Genomic DNA, 14,015 nt, shown 5'->3' on the forward strand with positions numbered 1-14,015 from the left:
AAACTATTAATATTATTGATGAATTTGTATTTAAAATTATATTTACATATGAATAGGGTGCTTTTCTCAAAATACATCGGCATTCGCAACTCACTAATGTTGGGGTTGAATCTACTAATGGAGATTTTGTTTGGTGACAGTGTTCAATCATTTCTTATAATACTATAATATAGTATGATCAATGTTTAAACGAATAAATACTACATATTATAGTTAATATAAAAACACCATGATACCTCCCTGGTAGTTTTTAATTGAACACCCAACGAGTGAAATCAATTTATTCAATTCAAAGAGTATAATGATTATATGTAATAGGTACCTCGTCTAGAGAAATTCGATTAAGTGTTTAAATGCAGTAGATACTCAGAACCCAACGTACACTATAAAACGGTAAACAAAAATACATGGTATAATAATTATATGCAAATTGACATTTTGAATTTTACAATATTATAAGCCAGTGTGAGGTATTAAAATTGCATATACAATGCGCCGTGTTAAGGAAAATCGGATATTAAACTATCAAAATTATAATTATTTTTTTTTTGTCATTTCTTCAGGACTAAAGATGAGTAAAGTTTAAGTATTAGAAAAGGTTAAATAACGGAAAATACAAGTACTAATACTATCCTTCGAAACTCAGTTTGTATATTACAAATTTGTGACCACACCAATTCGCTTGTTAACAGAAACTTTTGAGTGTATACTACATTCGTCTTCCAGATGTCTTACCATTGAGTTTCGATACAGAACATTGAGTTACTATTTTGCGAGAGATGGACAAAATATAACAAAAACTGATTACATTAGAATATGTTTTACCAAACACTGAAATAGTGTAAGCCATCCATTTTTATATGTGCGGATTTTAATCATTCTACAAATACGATTTTACGATAAGAAATGTATGTGTAGTCACTGATAATTGAGATTTTAGAAACAACAAACAGTAATGGATTATCGGCGCAATACCTATTATGTTTAAATTTATAAGTGATTAGATTAAATCGTATTTATATTATATACCTGCATACTACGGTTCGGTTAGTAGCTAAATACAAATATATAATTATTAACATTCACATTAAATCATTGATTATCAATTTTATATTTTTTATCGACAATCAAATACCAAATGGCAGCTTTCTTCATTATTTAATTATCGCTCTATTTATTCCAATGCATGCACCAGAAAGTACAATAAGATTATAATATGCATATCTCTTGTTAATTTCAATCGTAACTATACTATAATAGCGGTTTTTTTATTATTGTCGTTATAAAAATGTCCATTTAGCCTCGGCTTATGTTTCATCTGCACTGAGACTGCGTCACGACTATTTTTGAAAATAACTATATTTAGAGAAAAAAAAAATGGAATAAACACGTACTTTCCCATTTGATAACTACACTATTACATTTTGATAATAATATTACTGTGTTTTCTTTAAGCACTGTTGCCCTAAGGTTGTAAAGCACGGATATTCTCAACGACTCAGGTCTTCGGGCACGTTCACGCCCTCCTGTCGACTATGGTTAACCACTTGTTACCACGATTATCGTACGATTTTCAGTATATTCGGTCACGTTCAGCTTACGATTTCCACTCAAAACTGACGAGGATGTTGTTATTTAAGAACTTGTTATGATAATAACATGAGTTGAGAATTTCTACTTGATCGTTTTTTAATTTAATTTTAATTCGCCTGCTTATCTTCCCCACTTTATACAAAGCACACCCCGCCGTAGTTTCCACAATTATATCTAATTTAAGTTATGAACTCTCACTTTCGTTCAATATACAGTACTATTTAATAGTTGATTTAAACTATCAGATACTCGATAGACCACGGAGGAACATTTTGATCGACATCACTGTTTCAGACAACCGACTTCTCGAAGGATATTAATTATAATTTCTTGGGCGTAATATTCTAGAACTCATAGTGAAACTCCATCACAAAGTTTTCTAAAACTTTGATTGTAATTTAAATTGATAAGGGGAAATTTCAGACGGTTCAAAGAATAGTATAATTCTATACGATTGCTGATTGCATAGCCAAATATTCAAACTTACTAGGTGATTATGTGATACGATTTTTATTAAATACAAAACAAATACACTAATTCAAAATATGAATTATGAACATTTAGTATAGTAATTGACTTAATATGAATAAACATTATACGCAAAATAACACATAAAAATTATTTCAACCTAACACACTACAACTGAGCTTAGGCTATAGGGTACTGGGTAATAATATAATTTATAATACTATAAACTAATATTATGTAAACATATTTGATATGAATACAAAATGACTAGTTCATTTAAAGGTGAACCAAAATAATAAGTGGTTTTAAGTTTAAACTTTAAACATCATAAAATTGCGTAATGCAACTGTACAACAATATATATATATTTTAGTTAACCCGTGGCAACATAGGCCATTGGGTGTAGGGAGGGTACTCTAGAGTTTTAAATTGGGTAGGTACACCAATATTGTTTCTACACTTATGTTGTAATTTATTATATTTCAATATTATTTAATGATTAAAAAGTATAATGGATTCTTGTTGCTATTTAATAATACATTGCAATATATTTTACCTAACGTAATGTTAATATAATAGTAAATCGTATAATATCCATATAACTATATAAGCATTATTATTATTCCATTTAATAATTTTTTTTTTGGTTTTGTAAAGTTTTAATACAGCTCATTACACAATAACTATATATGGTAAGTTATTGAAACGTTACTGAATAGAAAAAGTTTTAAAACGAAATTTCGTTTATTTCAAGTTTTATTTTTCATTAAAATATTAGTATTGACGCCAACACTCAAAAAATAAATGCAAATTTATACTATGTATATACATATTATTATGCACACAATTTGTATAGGTTTATATAAATGCATAAAAGTTTCGGACTTTGCGAGTGATGTGCCGAAATACGTAAGGCAAGATGGATTTTATGTTAAATAAACAAAATTAATAATTTGATTAAAAACCCCCAAAAACGGCTCAGAAATTCCATTTTACGAGATAAGTGTTTTTAAACAACAGCACATCGCCCAAAATATACTTCGTAAAAGTTGTCATAATTTTGATTCGTGTGCGCTTTTCGAAACAGGCTCGAAAGCTGGCGAGCTTTTCCGATTATTTCTCTGCAGCAGTTGTCGCTGTTGTTATACGATCGTCATAATAACTACTCCCGAAACACATTCTTATAAGCAGACAACTTACTATATTATTTTAATGAAACTCGTCACAGCGTTTCGCTCGTATAAAATATATATATATATATATATATATATATATATATATATATATATGTATTATTACGTGGAAAATATATCAAAATACGTAAGTGGGTTTTATTGCGCGGGTGCGAAGGGTATATTTGTAAGTGGGTGGATTAGAGCACTTGGAAGCAGCACGTTGTGTACCGTATGGATTTAATATCTGTTATCGATAAATTAATGCTTTACCGGTGGCATAACATTATATCGTATAATAGGTACTCACGTCGAACGGTCCTTTGATCAGAGGCCCTGCCTGGCCAATGTACAACGTGGACGCTGAGTCGAATAACAGTTCTACCGGATCCCTGACCACCATCACGGTTTGTGGTTCTATACACCTACCAATCAATCGCACGTACTCTCTGGTCACCTTCAAGCTCAGTCGTACGTATTTCCGAATCTTCCACGGTACCGAAAACGAGGCCAAGACGTTTGACGACGATGAGTATTTGTTAACGTCCGTATACAGAAAGCTCACGTTCATCGCGCTCGACGACAATGGTACAACCTGCACGCCCAACTGAACCACCTGCAAGACACGAACGTCACGATTAAAAACAACGAATATAAAAAGCTATTTTGGATATTATTATTGTGTGATATTGAATCCACTATATGACTTAAAATATATTTTTTGTTTATCGATATTACCTATAATTATGTGTAATTCTCAGATGTTATATTCTAATTAAAAAAAGTTAGTGGGCATACGGAGTATTATAAAAAAAATATTATCACAAAATATAATTTTATTGATTCATTTTGATATTCAACACACTAACACAGATATGCATTTATGATTGAAATCATATTCTGAAATCTGTGCTTATCGTCAGAAATCAGTAATTAAATTATTGACATTATTATACATCTTGAAGTATTAATCTAAAATGAATTTTGCATAGTTTTAGAATTATATCAAATCATAAAATGTATTATATTATATCATAAATTCTGCAATTTTACATACAGTTTTCTTTAGTAAACATATTTCACCAAAATGCGCATTAATTTCGTGCATTATATGTAGTATACAATTATTTTATTAGCATTTTATTTTTATTAATGTTTTCAAATTCTCATTTTACTTATTTAACATTATTATTAAGATAATAATACATTTATTTATGCACCAAGTACTTTTTTTTGCTATGTGTAACGTTGTTACAGAATAAATAAATTGCTTAGAATTATTAAAAAATACACACTTCCACGATTTTTCTAAATTGTTAATTTCATGAACCATTTATTTTTCGGTTATTCTTAAATGCATTATTTTATTCCAATCATTCTATCTAAGAAATTATTAAATAAAAAAAGTGACAAATGAATTACTGACTACCAACTATAGCAGAAAAATATTTTCCTTTCTTTTTATGTTCAATTTTCAACACCATAGCTTTTAGTTTCTTTACGAACTTCATAAACGTTTGAAGAATATTTTAAAAATATATTATAAATACGTAGCGATGACAAATTATACTTATTAATGTTTGATATGTTTAATATTTGACACTTTGTTTTTTTTTTATCGTGTCAACAACAAAGCTTTAATTAAAATCTCAATTAAAATTTAAGTACCAAATTATTTGATATTTTGCATTAGATCTTAATAAAAATTGTATAAATTGCCTACGTTTCAACTTTCATGTAATTATAAAACATATAATTAAAATAACCAAAAATATTAAAGAAACGAAAAATTGAATTTTTATGTTTTTAGCAGGCACTCAAATAGTTGAAATAAATATTTTTTAAATACGTGAAAATTAAGATTCGTTATGAACTAGTATATAATAATATTATCTTCAAAATAGATATTTTTATAAAACATGTATCATTAACTTACATTCAAACAATATTTTAGCTAACAAAATAGAAATGTAGAAATTTCAGAATTTTAGAGGACCAAAATCGATGCTGGTTTAGAAATTCTTGACGTCAAGAAATTAATTATTAAACACTACGCAGAACTGGTATTAAAAACTTATATTTCGTTTAAAGAAAAATCACTGTCAGAAATACAAATCAAACACGGATTTTTTTTTAAACACTGCTAATGTCAAAAGTTATTCGTTTTTCGAAATGTTTTTTAAATCAAAATTTTTTGAAACATGAAATCAAATGTCGATAAAAGTTACGAATTAAATATTTTTAATCATATCTATTTATATTTTTAATTTTTCTAATCGTTTTACTTTCATTATTGTTTAATCAAGCAAATATATTCTTATTAATAGTTAAATATCATACAAAGTTCATACGAGTATTATGTGTTACTGTGTTAGCTATGTAAATTTATTCTAAGCATACTTATGATGAACAATTTATACCTAGTATAGATTAGGATTTTTAATTTTAATAATATACAAAATATATAGGTACATAACTAAAAATTGTAAGTAATTAATATGCACTACATTTGAATACATATGTATAGGTACTTATAGTAGTATATTATATTAATTAAATTTATAATTAACTCAAAATTACTTATCATCAAAAATAAAATAACTTTGTTTTGCATTTGCTAATGAACATTATTCGATTTTTACTTACAGCTTTGAACAATTACTCCACGCAACTTAATACAATACTAATGATGTAGAGCTATAAAACTTTCAAAACTTTAATATTACTTTTCAATAACCATTATAATATGTGTACTAGAAATATGGGGTTATGATAATATTTAATTAAAATTTTGTAGAAAAAATAATATATTTTATGAACCATTTAACTAATATGCGAATTATTTAGAAATAAATTATTTTAAGAATTAATATTAGTCCACATTAAACAAAATTAGTTATTGTACTAGAATTTTATTATATAAAAAGTAACAATTCATTTTTATTTTTATACTTACGTTTTCTAAAGGATTGACAACGGCAAACAGAAAACCACCTTCCATAGAATTTAGTTTGAAATTTACCACGATGGAGAATTCCGAGTACAATTTTTCAGGAAGGAACAACCGATACGGTGATTTTATATCAGATCCAGGTTTAATACCAAATGCTGGAAAACCATCCTCCCCGCTGTCAAAGTATAGTTGTGGGTCCTCGAATGGAACTTTAATGGCAGTTTGGAGATCATGTTCGTCTGAAAAATTATCAAAAATTTAATATTTGGTGTACTATAATATTCGAAAGATATAAGATCTAAAAGATTAACTGTCCAAATAAGCATTTTCAAATTACCCACTAAAAATATAATAGAACGGTTTTTTTTTTCATGGAACGTACATTTTTAACAATGTTGAAAATATTAATGAATAAACCTTAAGACTAGATCATGGATAAGTGAATACTTAATGTATATTAGTAATATACATGTACTTTTAGTATCGGTTGATGACTGCATACTTTGTATTTAAAACGGTAATATTTATCATTCGTTGAATAATATTTTTTTAAACATTGTAATAAAATATTTTACCAGGTGAACTCTACTATTATACGTAGATATATAAGTCATAGCAAGAGTTAAAAATAATAAGTATGCAACACTTTTAGCATATAGGTAGTATTATTATTATTTTTAATATTATTATACTATTTCTATGATCTTAGAATGTAATATTATCAAAATGATAAGTTATATTTTAACTTCAACAATAATTATACGTGTAAAATATTCGACGAAAAATATAATGTCACATTATATTTCATACAGACATGTTTTATAACAAATTTTCCTGATCATTAATTTCTAACGATCAAAATGTAGAAATATTTTTCAAAAACAATGGTACTATGTTTATTTAACATGCTCAGTTTTTATTAAACATCATTATTAAGGAGCTAAAGTATAGTTCTATAAAAGTATAAATAACCATTATAATTATTAATGAAATTTATTTTTTTTTTCTAACTTTTGATTAGTTCTAACATTTTTATGTTCAACTATTATGCACGGATGCTAATGACACGCAGGATCGTTTTAAAAAAAAATAACATATTTTTAAATCACTATAAATAGTTAAAAATAAGAAAAAAATATTTTGAGTTAATTTGTTGGATAATGAAGAAAGTTCAAATCAAAGATACATAACCAAAAGTCAATAATGCTCAAAAGTTTGTGATAAACTGACATCATCAAAAATTCGATGACCGATGAAATATGACCCCTTCTATCAAAAATAGCTGATTGGCTATACAATTGGATCGAAAACTGTGGCTGCAGGCAAGTTTGACGTAAAGCAAGTAATAACAAATAGTAAACCATTCAAAAATGTCCAAAAACGGACACAATAATTTGTCTAAAACGTCATATTTCGATCTGAGAAATTTCAAGGTTTTTCGAACTAAATAACAAAGAAATGGCTATGCATTTGTAGACACAAAACTGTGTGCAAAATAAATAAGTAAACCAAGAAAGAATTTAATACATTTATTATTTTTACTATTAACCTATTAGTTTTTTTGAATTTCTAAGAACACAATATCAAAATACATTTTGTGAACCGTATGAAAATTGAACATCACATTAATTGAATATATGTCACCATGATACATTATATTTTGCTTGTAATTATTGTACAGAAATAGCGTCGTGTAATTGGACAAAAAAAATCTAAGTAAAAAATTGCAATACGAATTTCGTTGAAATAATACATTTCAAAAAAAATAAAACTTTTGTCTCTATTGGTTACAACGTTTACGAAGTACAGAAAGTAAAATAATAAGAAACTTGGACATCGGTTTAAAAGTTATAACTGTTGTTTTCTGTTGATTAGTTTTAGTTTTTTGGAGACATGCAATGTTTTTAGAATCTGAGTGAAGCAAGATATCTATAGATTTTAAAACTAAGTGTTCTCCCTTTTTTAGTATTATATACAATTACTTTTTAGAGGGTATATGCTGTCATACGAAACGTATATGTATATATGGTGTGCTTTAAACTTTCGTGTAGGTTGTAAGTTCGACACAAGCGGTAGATACTTTAAGAACTATTTTTTTGTAATTTCCTAGTGTTCCGATATTATTTTTGGCTTTCATTAATATATAAATACAAATTTGTGGAATTAGTTAAGACGAAAGATTTTACTCGAAATTTTAACTTAAAAAAAATTATTCTCTAATTCTTCTAATATAAAAATTTATGTTTAAATATGATATCTATAAAATGTTGTTTACATAATATTGCAACTTATTTGTTTTCGAGACTGAACAATTAATACTTAAACAGTCTGAAATTTCTACAACCCAAGTGTGAAAATCTGTTGTATATTATTTTCGTAAAAATATATTAATATAATATATTGTTAAAAATTTAAATTAACATAATTCTTTATTATGTTTAATTAAGTTATAATAAATGTTTAATTTTTTACATAACTAACACTACTACGTCGTATTTTGAATGCAAATTAACGAAGTAAAATATATGGTTTATACTTATGATTTATGTATAAAAAAGGTAAGTATATAAACATTTCTCATTTATAAAATATTTTTAATATCGCATTTTTATAGCCTTATTGTTGTTTAAAAATTTTAAATATATAATATGTCATATTTTATTATTTTAATAGGCCTAGTAATTACTATATAGTACTAATAAAGTAATAACACTTAAATACTCTGTTTGGTATGAATAAAATATTAACCTTTTATATACATTCATTTTTGTTATAAATAAGCTTATTTCATTGTAAACAAAGCATTGTATACATTGTATACAAATATTTTAGTCTTAAAAATAAGAATTCAAACAAAAAAATAGTGATAAAATCAAAATACAATTAATTATGCAAATATAATTGTTGATTGTATTAAGTTTAATTTAACTTTAATTTAATTTAACAAAATAAACAAAATTTGGTCAGTAAAAATTCTTTTTGATTCAAAATAATATAAAGTGTAAATTCCCAATATAAAAAGCATATATGAGTAAAAAAAAATGTTATATTTAAATTCAATTTTATACTAACAACTTATACCTTTTTTGTGTTTCTATGATATAAAAAAAATAAAATCAAATAATTGAGAGAAACACGTTTCGGATCTCGGCAGTAATCATCTAAATCTCAATACGATTGAAAATCGTTGGTAATTGAGTTACGTAATTAAGTTAAATATTGGACTCGATGTTTTTTTTTTTTTTAAAGAAAAACTGTTAGATGAATAACGGCTGATGCATCGATGCCAATTAAAATGAGGTAAATAAAATAACTAAACATTAATTTTTAATGAAATGTTAAAACTGAAATACCAATGGAATTCATCGTCATTTAAACATATTATATGACTTTTTCTGTATACACATAGAAGAATGTTCGCTAATCATAAATGGTGACGATTCAAGACAGGGTCACGTGAACTATGTTTTAAAATATCGTTCTCCAACAATAGCAGTAATTCATCAAACTGTGTAATTGGATTATTAGGCATTTTATAATATACTTAAAGTACAACGGAAGGACTGCAAGAGGGTATGCGTATGTCCAACAGCTCAAAACGACCAGAAAACGAAAATTGTGTAAAATAATTTAAGCACGTGCGTTACAATAACAGCTGACATTTACTTGGCGTCGAGCGTTGTAGAGTGGATCAAGTGATAAAATTAAACGGCGTTGTGAAAATAGAGACAGAAAAAACACAAATGTAATAAGTACAGTGGTAGTAAGCAAGTTCCAAACGATTCTCGTCATTTGATTTAAAATGCTGTATGTGACGAAAATAAATTATAACCTTATTTCCGAAATAGTACGAGACCTAAAGTGATGGATTATAAGTGTGTGTATATCAAAACGTTAAACTGTCGAATGATTTAAAATAGAGTGCCATTGACGTGGGCGGTGGTGGCTTATTCTTAGCACCATCGACACTGGCATAATATTCGTATTATAATTATAATCGTTATCCGATCATCAACAGATTATATTACACTCATATAATCAGATCGCATAATAAATATAATATGGGTACTATCATTGAAAATTGCGACAAAAAAAAATGTTTGATGCGAGAATCCGGAAAAAAATAAAATAGTTTTTATTTGAATATACAGTGATGAAATGTGAACGAAAAGAGTAAATCGTGTCCTACAGAGAGCAAGGATGCATAATGAAGATCTTCATTCATTTAAAAATGGATATATTAATTACTTAATAATTATAAAAAAATATATAGGTACGACGTTATAATTACATAGTATTCAATCGGTTTTATATTTTCATGATGTAGATACAAGTTATATATTATATGCATTTTTTTTTTTTTATCGATTTGTCTAAACGTCGTGTATGATATTTGGACATTCGCTGTCTAATTAATATGCAGTCGAGTGTCTATAGCTCGAATTTCGATGGGAATAAAAATAAAAATTCAACTTATATGTTTTTCAAGTTATAAATCTTAAATATAACTTAAAAACAATAAAATAGATGAGAAAAATATTCGAATTATCAATTTCATGACGAAAAAAAAATGTGCAGTCTTTTTTTTGCGATTGGATCGACGACAATCTGCACGTCGTATCTAAGTCCGTACATGCAAGCTATTTGGTTGAGCGCATACTGGTCATGTCATCGTACAATAAATTGTCCCACAACCGAGGTAGCGGTATTTTACTATTACGACACTAATTTAATACTCAGCCGATTATAATGCTCGGTTGACACGTCTTGACAACGGTGATAAGAAATAAGTATATGCACAGAGATAAGTTGTGACGTTTAGTTTAGTCACGCCCGACAGCGACTTTAACGGCACCGAAGTTTTGTGTAAAACAAACACGACCCCATTTGGCGTCAAATAAAACGAGCCGGCGGCAACGACTGAGTTTCGAATATCTAATTCGGTGGGTTCGTTAGGCGCATTGCGGTCTAGTCATGTATCTCGCGTAATAAGAACGATGATGACGAAAACAACGACACGACGACATTGCTCTTGCATTGCAAGTGACCCGAAAGGGTTTCGACGCATTGTTTGCGTTACGTCTTACGTATAGATCACATGCACACACGTCCGCGGCGGGCCGACGACGAATACGAGAATAATATATTTTATACTATTTACTCACCTCGTTTAAACGCCGTCGTCGTCGTCGTCGTCGTAAGTTTCCTTCTAATGTACGTATTACACGCATGTTCATCGTGTATAGTTATGTCAACATTTTTGTGGTGTTGGCGTGTATATATAGTGATGAGCGCGCGTTCCGGCGTTCGTTGCGCGACACGGCAGAGAAATAAATAAAACGAAACATCGGTTGAGATCCACGTCTCCGTCATTATATGGTAATATGTATTGTATGCATTTACGTAATTCCGAGCCCATCCGAGGGTGAGCCTCACTTCCGGTTCGCTCGTTTTCCCCGCCACCGGCCGGCCGACTATCACGCGGAGACGTGTAAGTCAGGAAATTGTCTCCTTATCGATTGTGTGGCTAACACACCACCACCGCCGCTGCCTATTGTAGCGTCATCGCTTGTTAATCATGTACAAGTCCGCATGTGCCGACATGGTGCTTTCAAGAGCGCGTCACGTGATCCTAATCCCCAGTGGACGTATATGCATACCGTAACAATATGAAATTTATATAGTTTATTGACGATGGTGATGATGATAATAATAATAATAATAATAATAATGATAATAATACGGCCTTTAAGAAGACAAGCACGTTATGTTGTGTTTTGCCGTATTAACCATGACAGTAATTTGAAATGTACAGTAAATTATAGCGTTCGCAATAAGTCGACCGATTATTACGACGTATATACCTATAAACAGTTTCTTAAAAATAGCTCAAAAATGATAACTTTTTGTTTTGTTTTTGTTCACGCGAAGTAATATCGAAAGTTGTAAGGGGGGTGCAGGACCAAATCTTATTTTTGGCTACCGGAATGTCATCTCTTATGATTATTGTTTATCACCCTGTATATATATATATAGATGATTCATAGAGCGTACAGCACTCATTATTTCCAAAAGTGTAAATGTTTTTGAAAATATAATTTTACATAGCTTCACGTCGTTTACAAAACCATGTTTTTATTAAAAAATTATATATTTTTAACATTTTTTTATCCCTATATTTTTTTTAAAGTTTTTTTCTTTTTTGAATGGCAACATGTAGTTTTAATTTGATATTCCAAAACAGAATATTTTTCTAAGTATTTCGATACATAAAAATTGGATTTAGGGCAAGTAGTTTATGAGTTATAAATATTTAAAGTTTTTGATGAGCGGAGTAGTGGACAAATATGTCGCGGGTAACCCCGTACCACTCTACTCCGCTCATCTAAACTTTAAATAACTATATCTCGTAAACTACTCGCCCTAAATTCAATTTTTATATATCAAATTACTTAGAAAAATATTCTGTTTTGGAATATCAAATTAAAACTACATGTTGTCATTGAAAAAAGTAAAATACTTAAAAAATTATAGGGATAAAAAAATGTTAAAAATATATTTTTTTAATAAAAATGTTGTTTTGTAAACGACTTGAAGCTATGTAAAATTATATTTCCAAAAACATTTACACTTTTTGAAATAATGAGTGTTTTACGCTTCATAAATTACCCCGTATATATTGTAATTAAGTCACTCACCAAAAAAAAAAAAATAAAAAAATATTTTCCTATATTGAACCAAATCATATCCCAACATTTTTATTTTCATTGATTAAGAGTGCAACATTTTACATTTCCATCCGTTGATTTCCGTTAATATTAATTTCAAAGATAATAATTTACGACGCTTAAACCAAATCAGAATAATTTTAAGCTTAAACTATAAAAGATAACAATATCTATAACCTAAAAAAAAAACAAAAATAACTAAAAAATTGACATTATTCAGAGCTGATAATGTATTGGCACCCACATTACTGCTAGTGTTTTATTCGATAATTTATAAAAAAAATTCTAGTTTTTCGTAAATAATAAAATGCATATCATATATTATGTTAATATAACTTATATTAATTCATAAGATAAATTAATTGAAAGTTGTATTGATAATTTTTACATCGATATTTTCTTTTAAACTTTCCACTTCAGAATATGAAATTAGAATCATAACAATATAATATTTTACTGTCATACACATAATATTAGTAAGTAAAAAATGTAAATTTGTACAAAAAGAAGAGTAAATTTATCGGGTTAAACAAACATTACGACCATATACGATATTTATTTGTAAGACACATTAATAAATAAACTACTTATAAAGTGTTCAAATTACATAATATATTTACACCATGTATTTATTGGTAAAAGTCAATATAGTCTATAAACGAGTTCAAAAAAAAAAGGCTTCTTCATGTTAAATTTCATTAAAAATCTACACTAAGTATAAATAATGTAATAGGTTAAGTAAATCTTAAAGATGCATTTACAAGCACATGAAATTATTTCCGATGTTCTTAGGATATTCTATTTTGTTTATACATTGTTCAAAAACGTATCAATAGTGATAAACACATTAACTTTATAACTGATTAAAATAAAAGTTAGCGTAGCCTTTTTATATACATTTTATTTCAATAATTAATTAAAACAATTTTTTAGAACGATTAATTTAGGTAATTCAAATTTATTGAAATATTTTAGTTATTTTATTGAATAATAATAGTACTTAATCCATATTATGGATTATTTATTTATTAAATTAAATTTAAAATTATAATTTTTCCATTTAACGAATTTTTTACATATTTGGAATTTATTATTAAGTTA

The 14,015-nt window shown here is 27.5% G+C and overlaps 2 protein-coding genes across 3 annotated transcripts in view; one reads left to right on the plus strand and one right to left on the minus strand.

The window, feature by feature from the left end:
• Positions 1-14,015, minus strand: part of LOC107169907 (uncharacterized) — a 256,410-nt gene that overhangs the window by 206,123 nt on the left and 36,272 nt on the right. For both annotated transcript variants that reach the window (XM_089228563.1, XM_089228562.1), the window contains exons 3-4: positions 6,190-6,425; positions 3,544-3,849 (exon numbers count right to left, since the gene is read on the minus strand). In XM_089228563.1, coding sequence (XP_089084689.1) covers positions 3,544-3,849; positions 6,190-6,425 — 542 coding nt within the window. The remainder of the gene's footprint in view (positions 1-3,543; positions 3,850-6,189; positions 6,426-14,015) is intronic.
• Positions 1-14,015, plus strand: part of LOC107165019 (nucleolar complex protein 4 homolog B) — a 567,342-nt gene that overhangs the window by 152,528 nt on the left and 400,799 nt on the right. The gene's annotated exons all lie outside the window — the stretch shown is intronic.

Source organism: Diuraphis noxia, unplaced genomic scaffold, assembly GCF_037042655.1.
Source record: "Diuraphis noxia isolate RWA-SAM2 unplaced genomic scaffold, SU_Dnox_SAM2 contig0005, whole genome shotgun sequence".
Classification (NCBI taxonomy): domain Eukaryota; kingdom Metazoa; phylum Arthropoda; class Insecta; order Hemiptera; family Aphididae; genus Diuraphis; species Diuraphis noxia.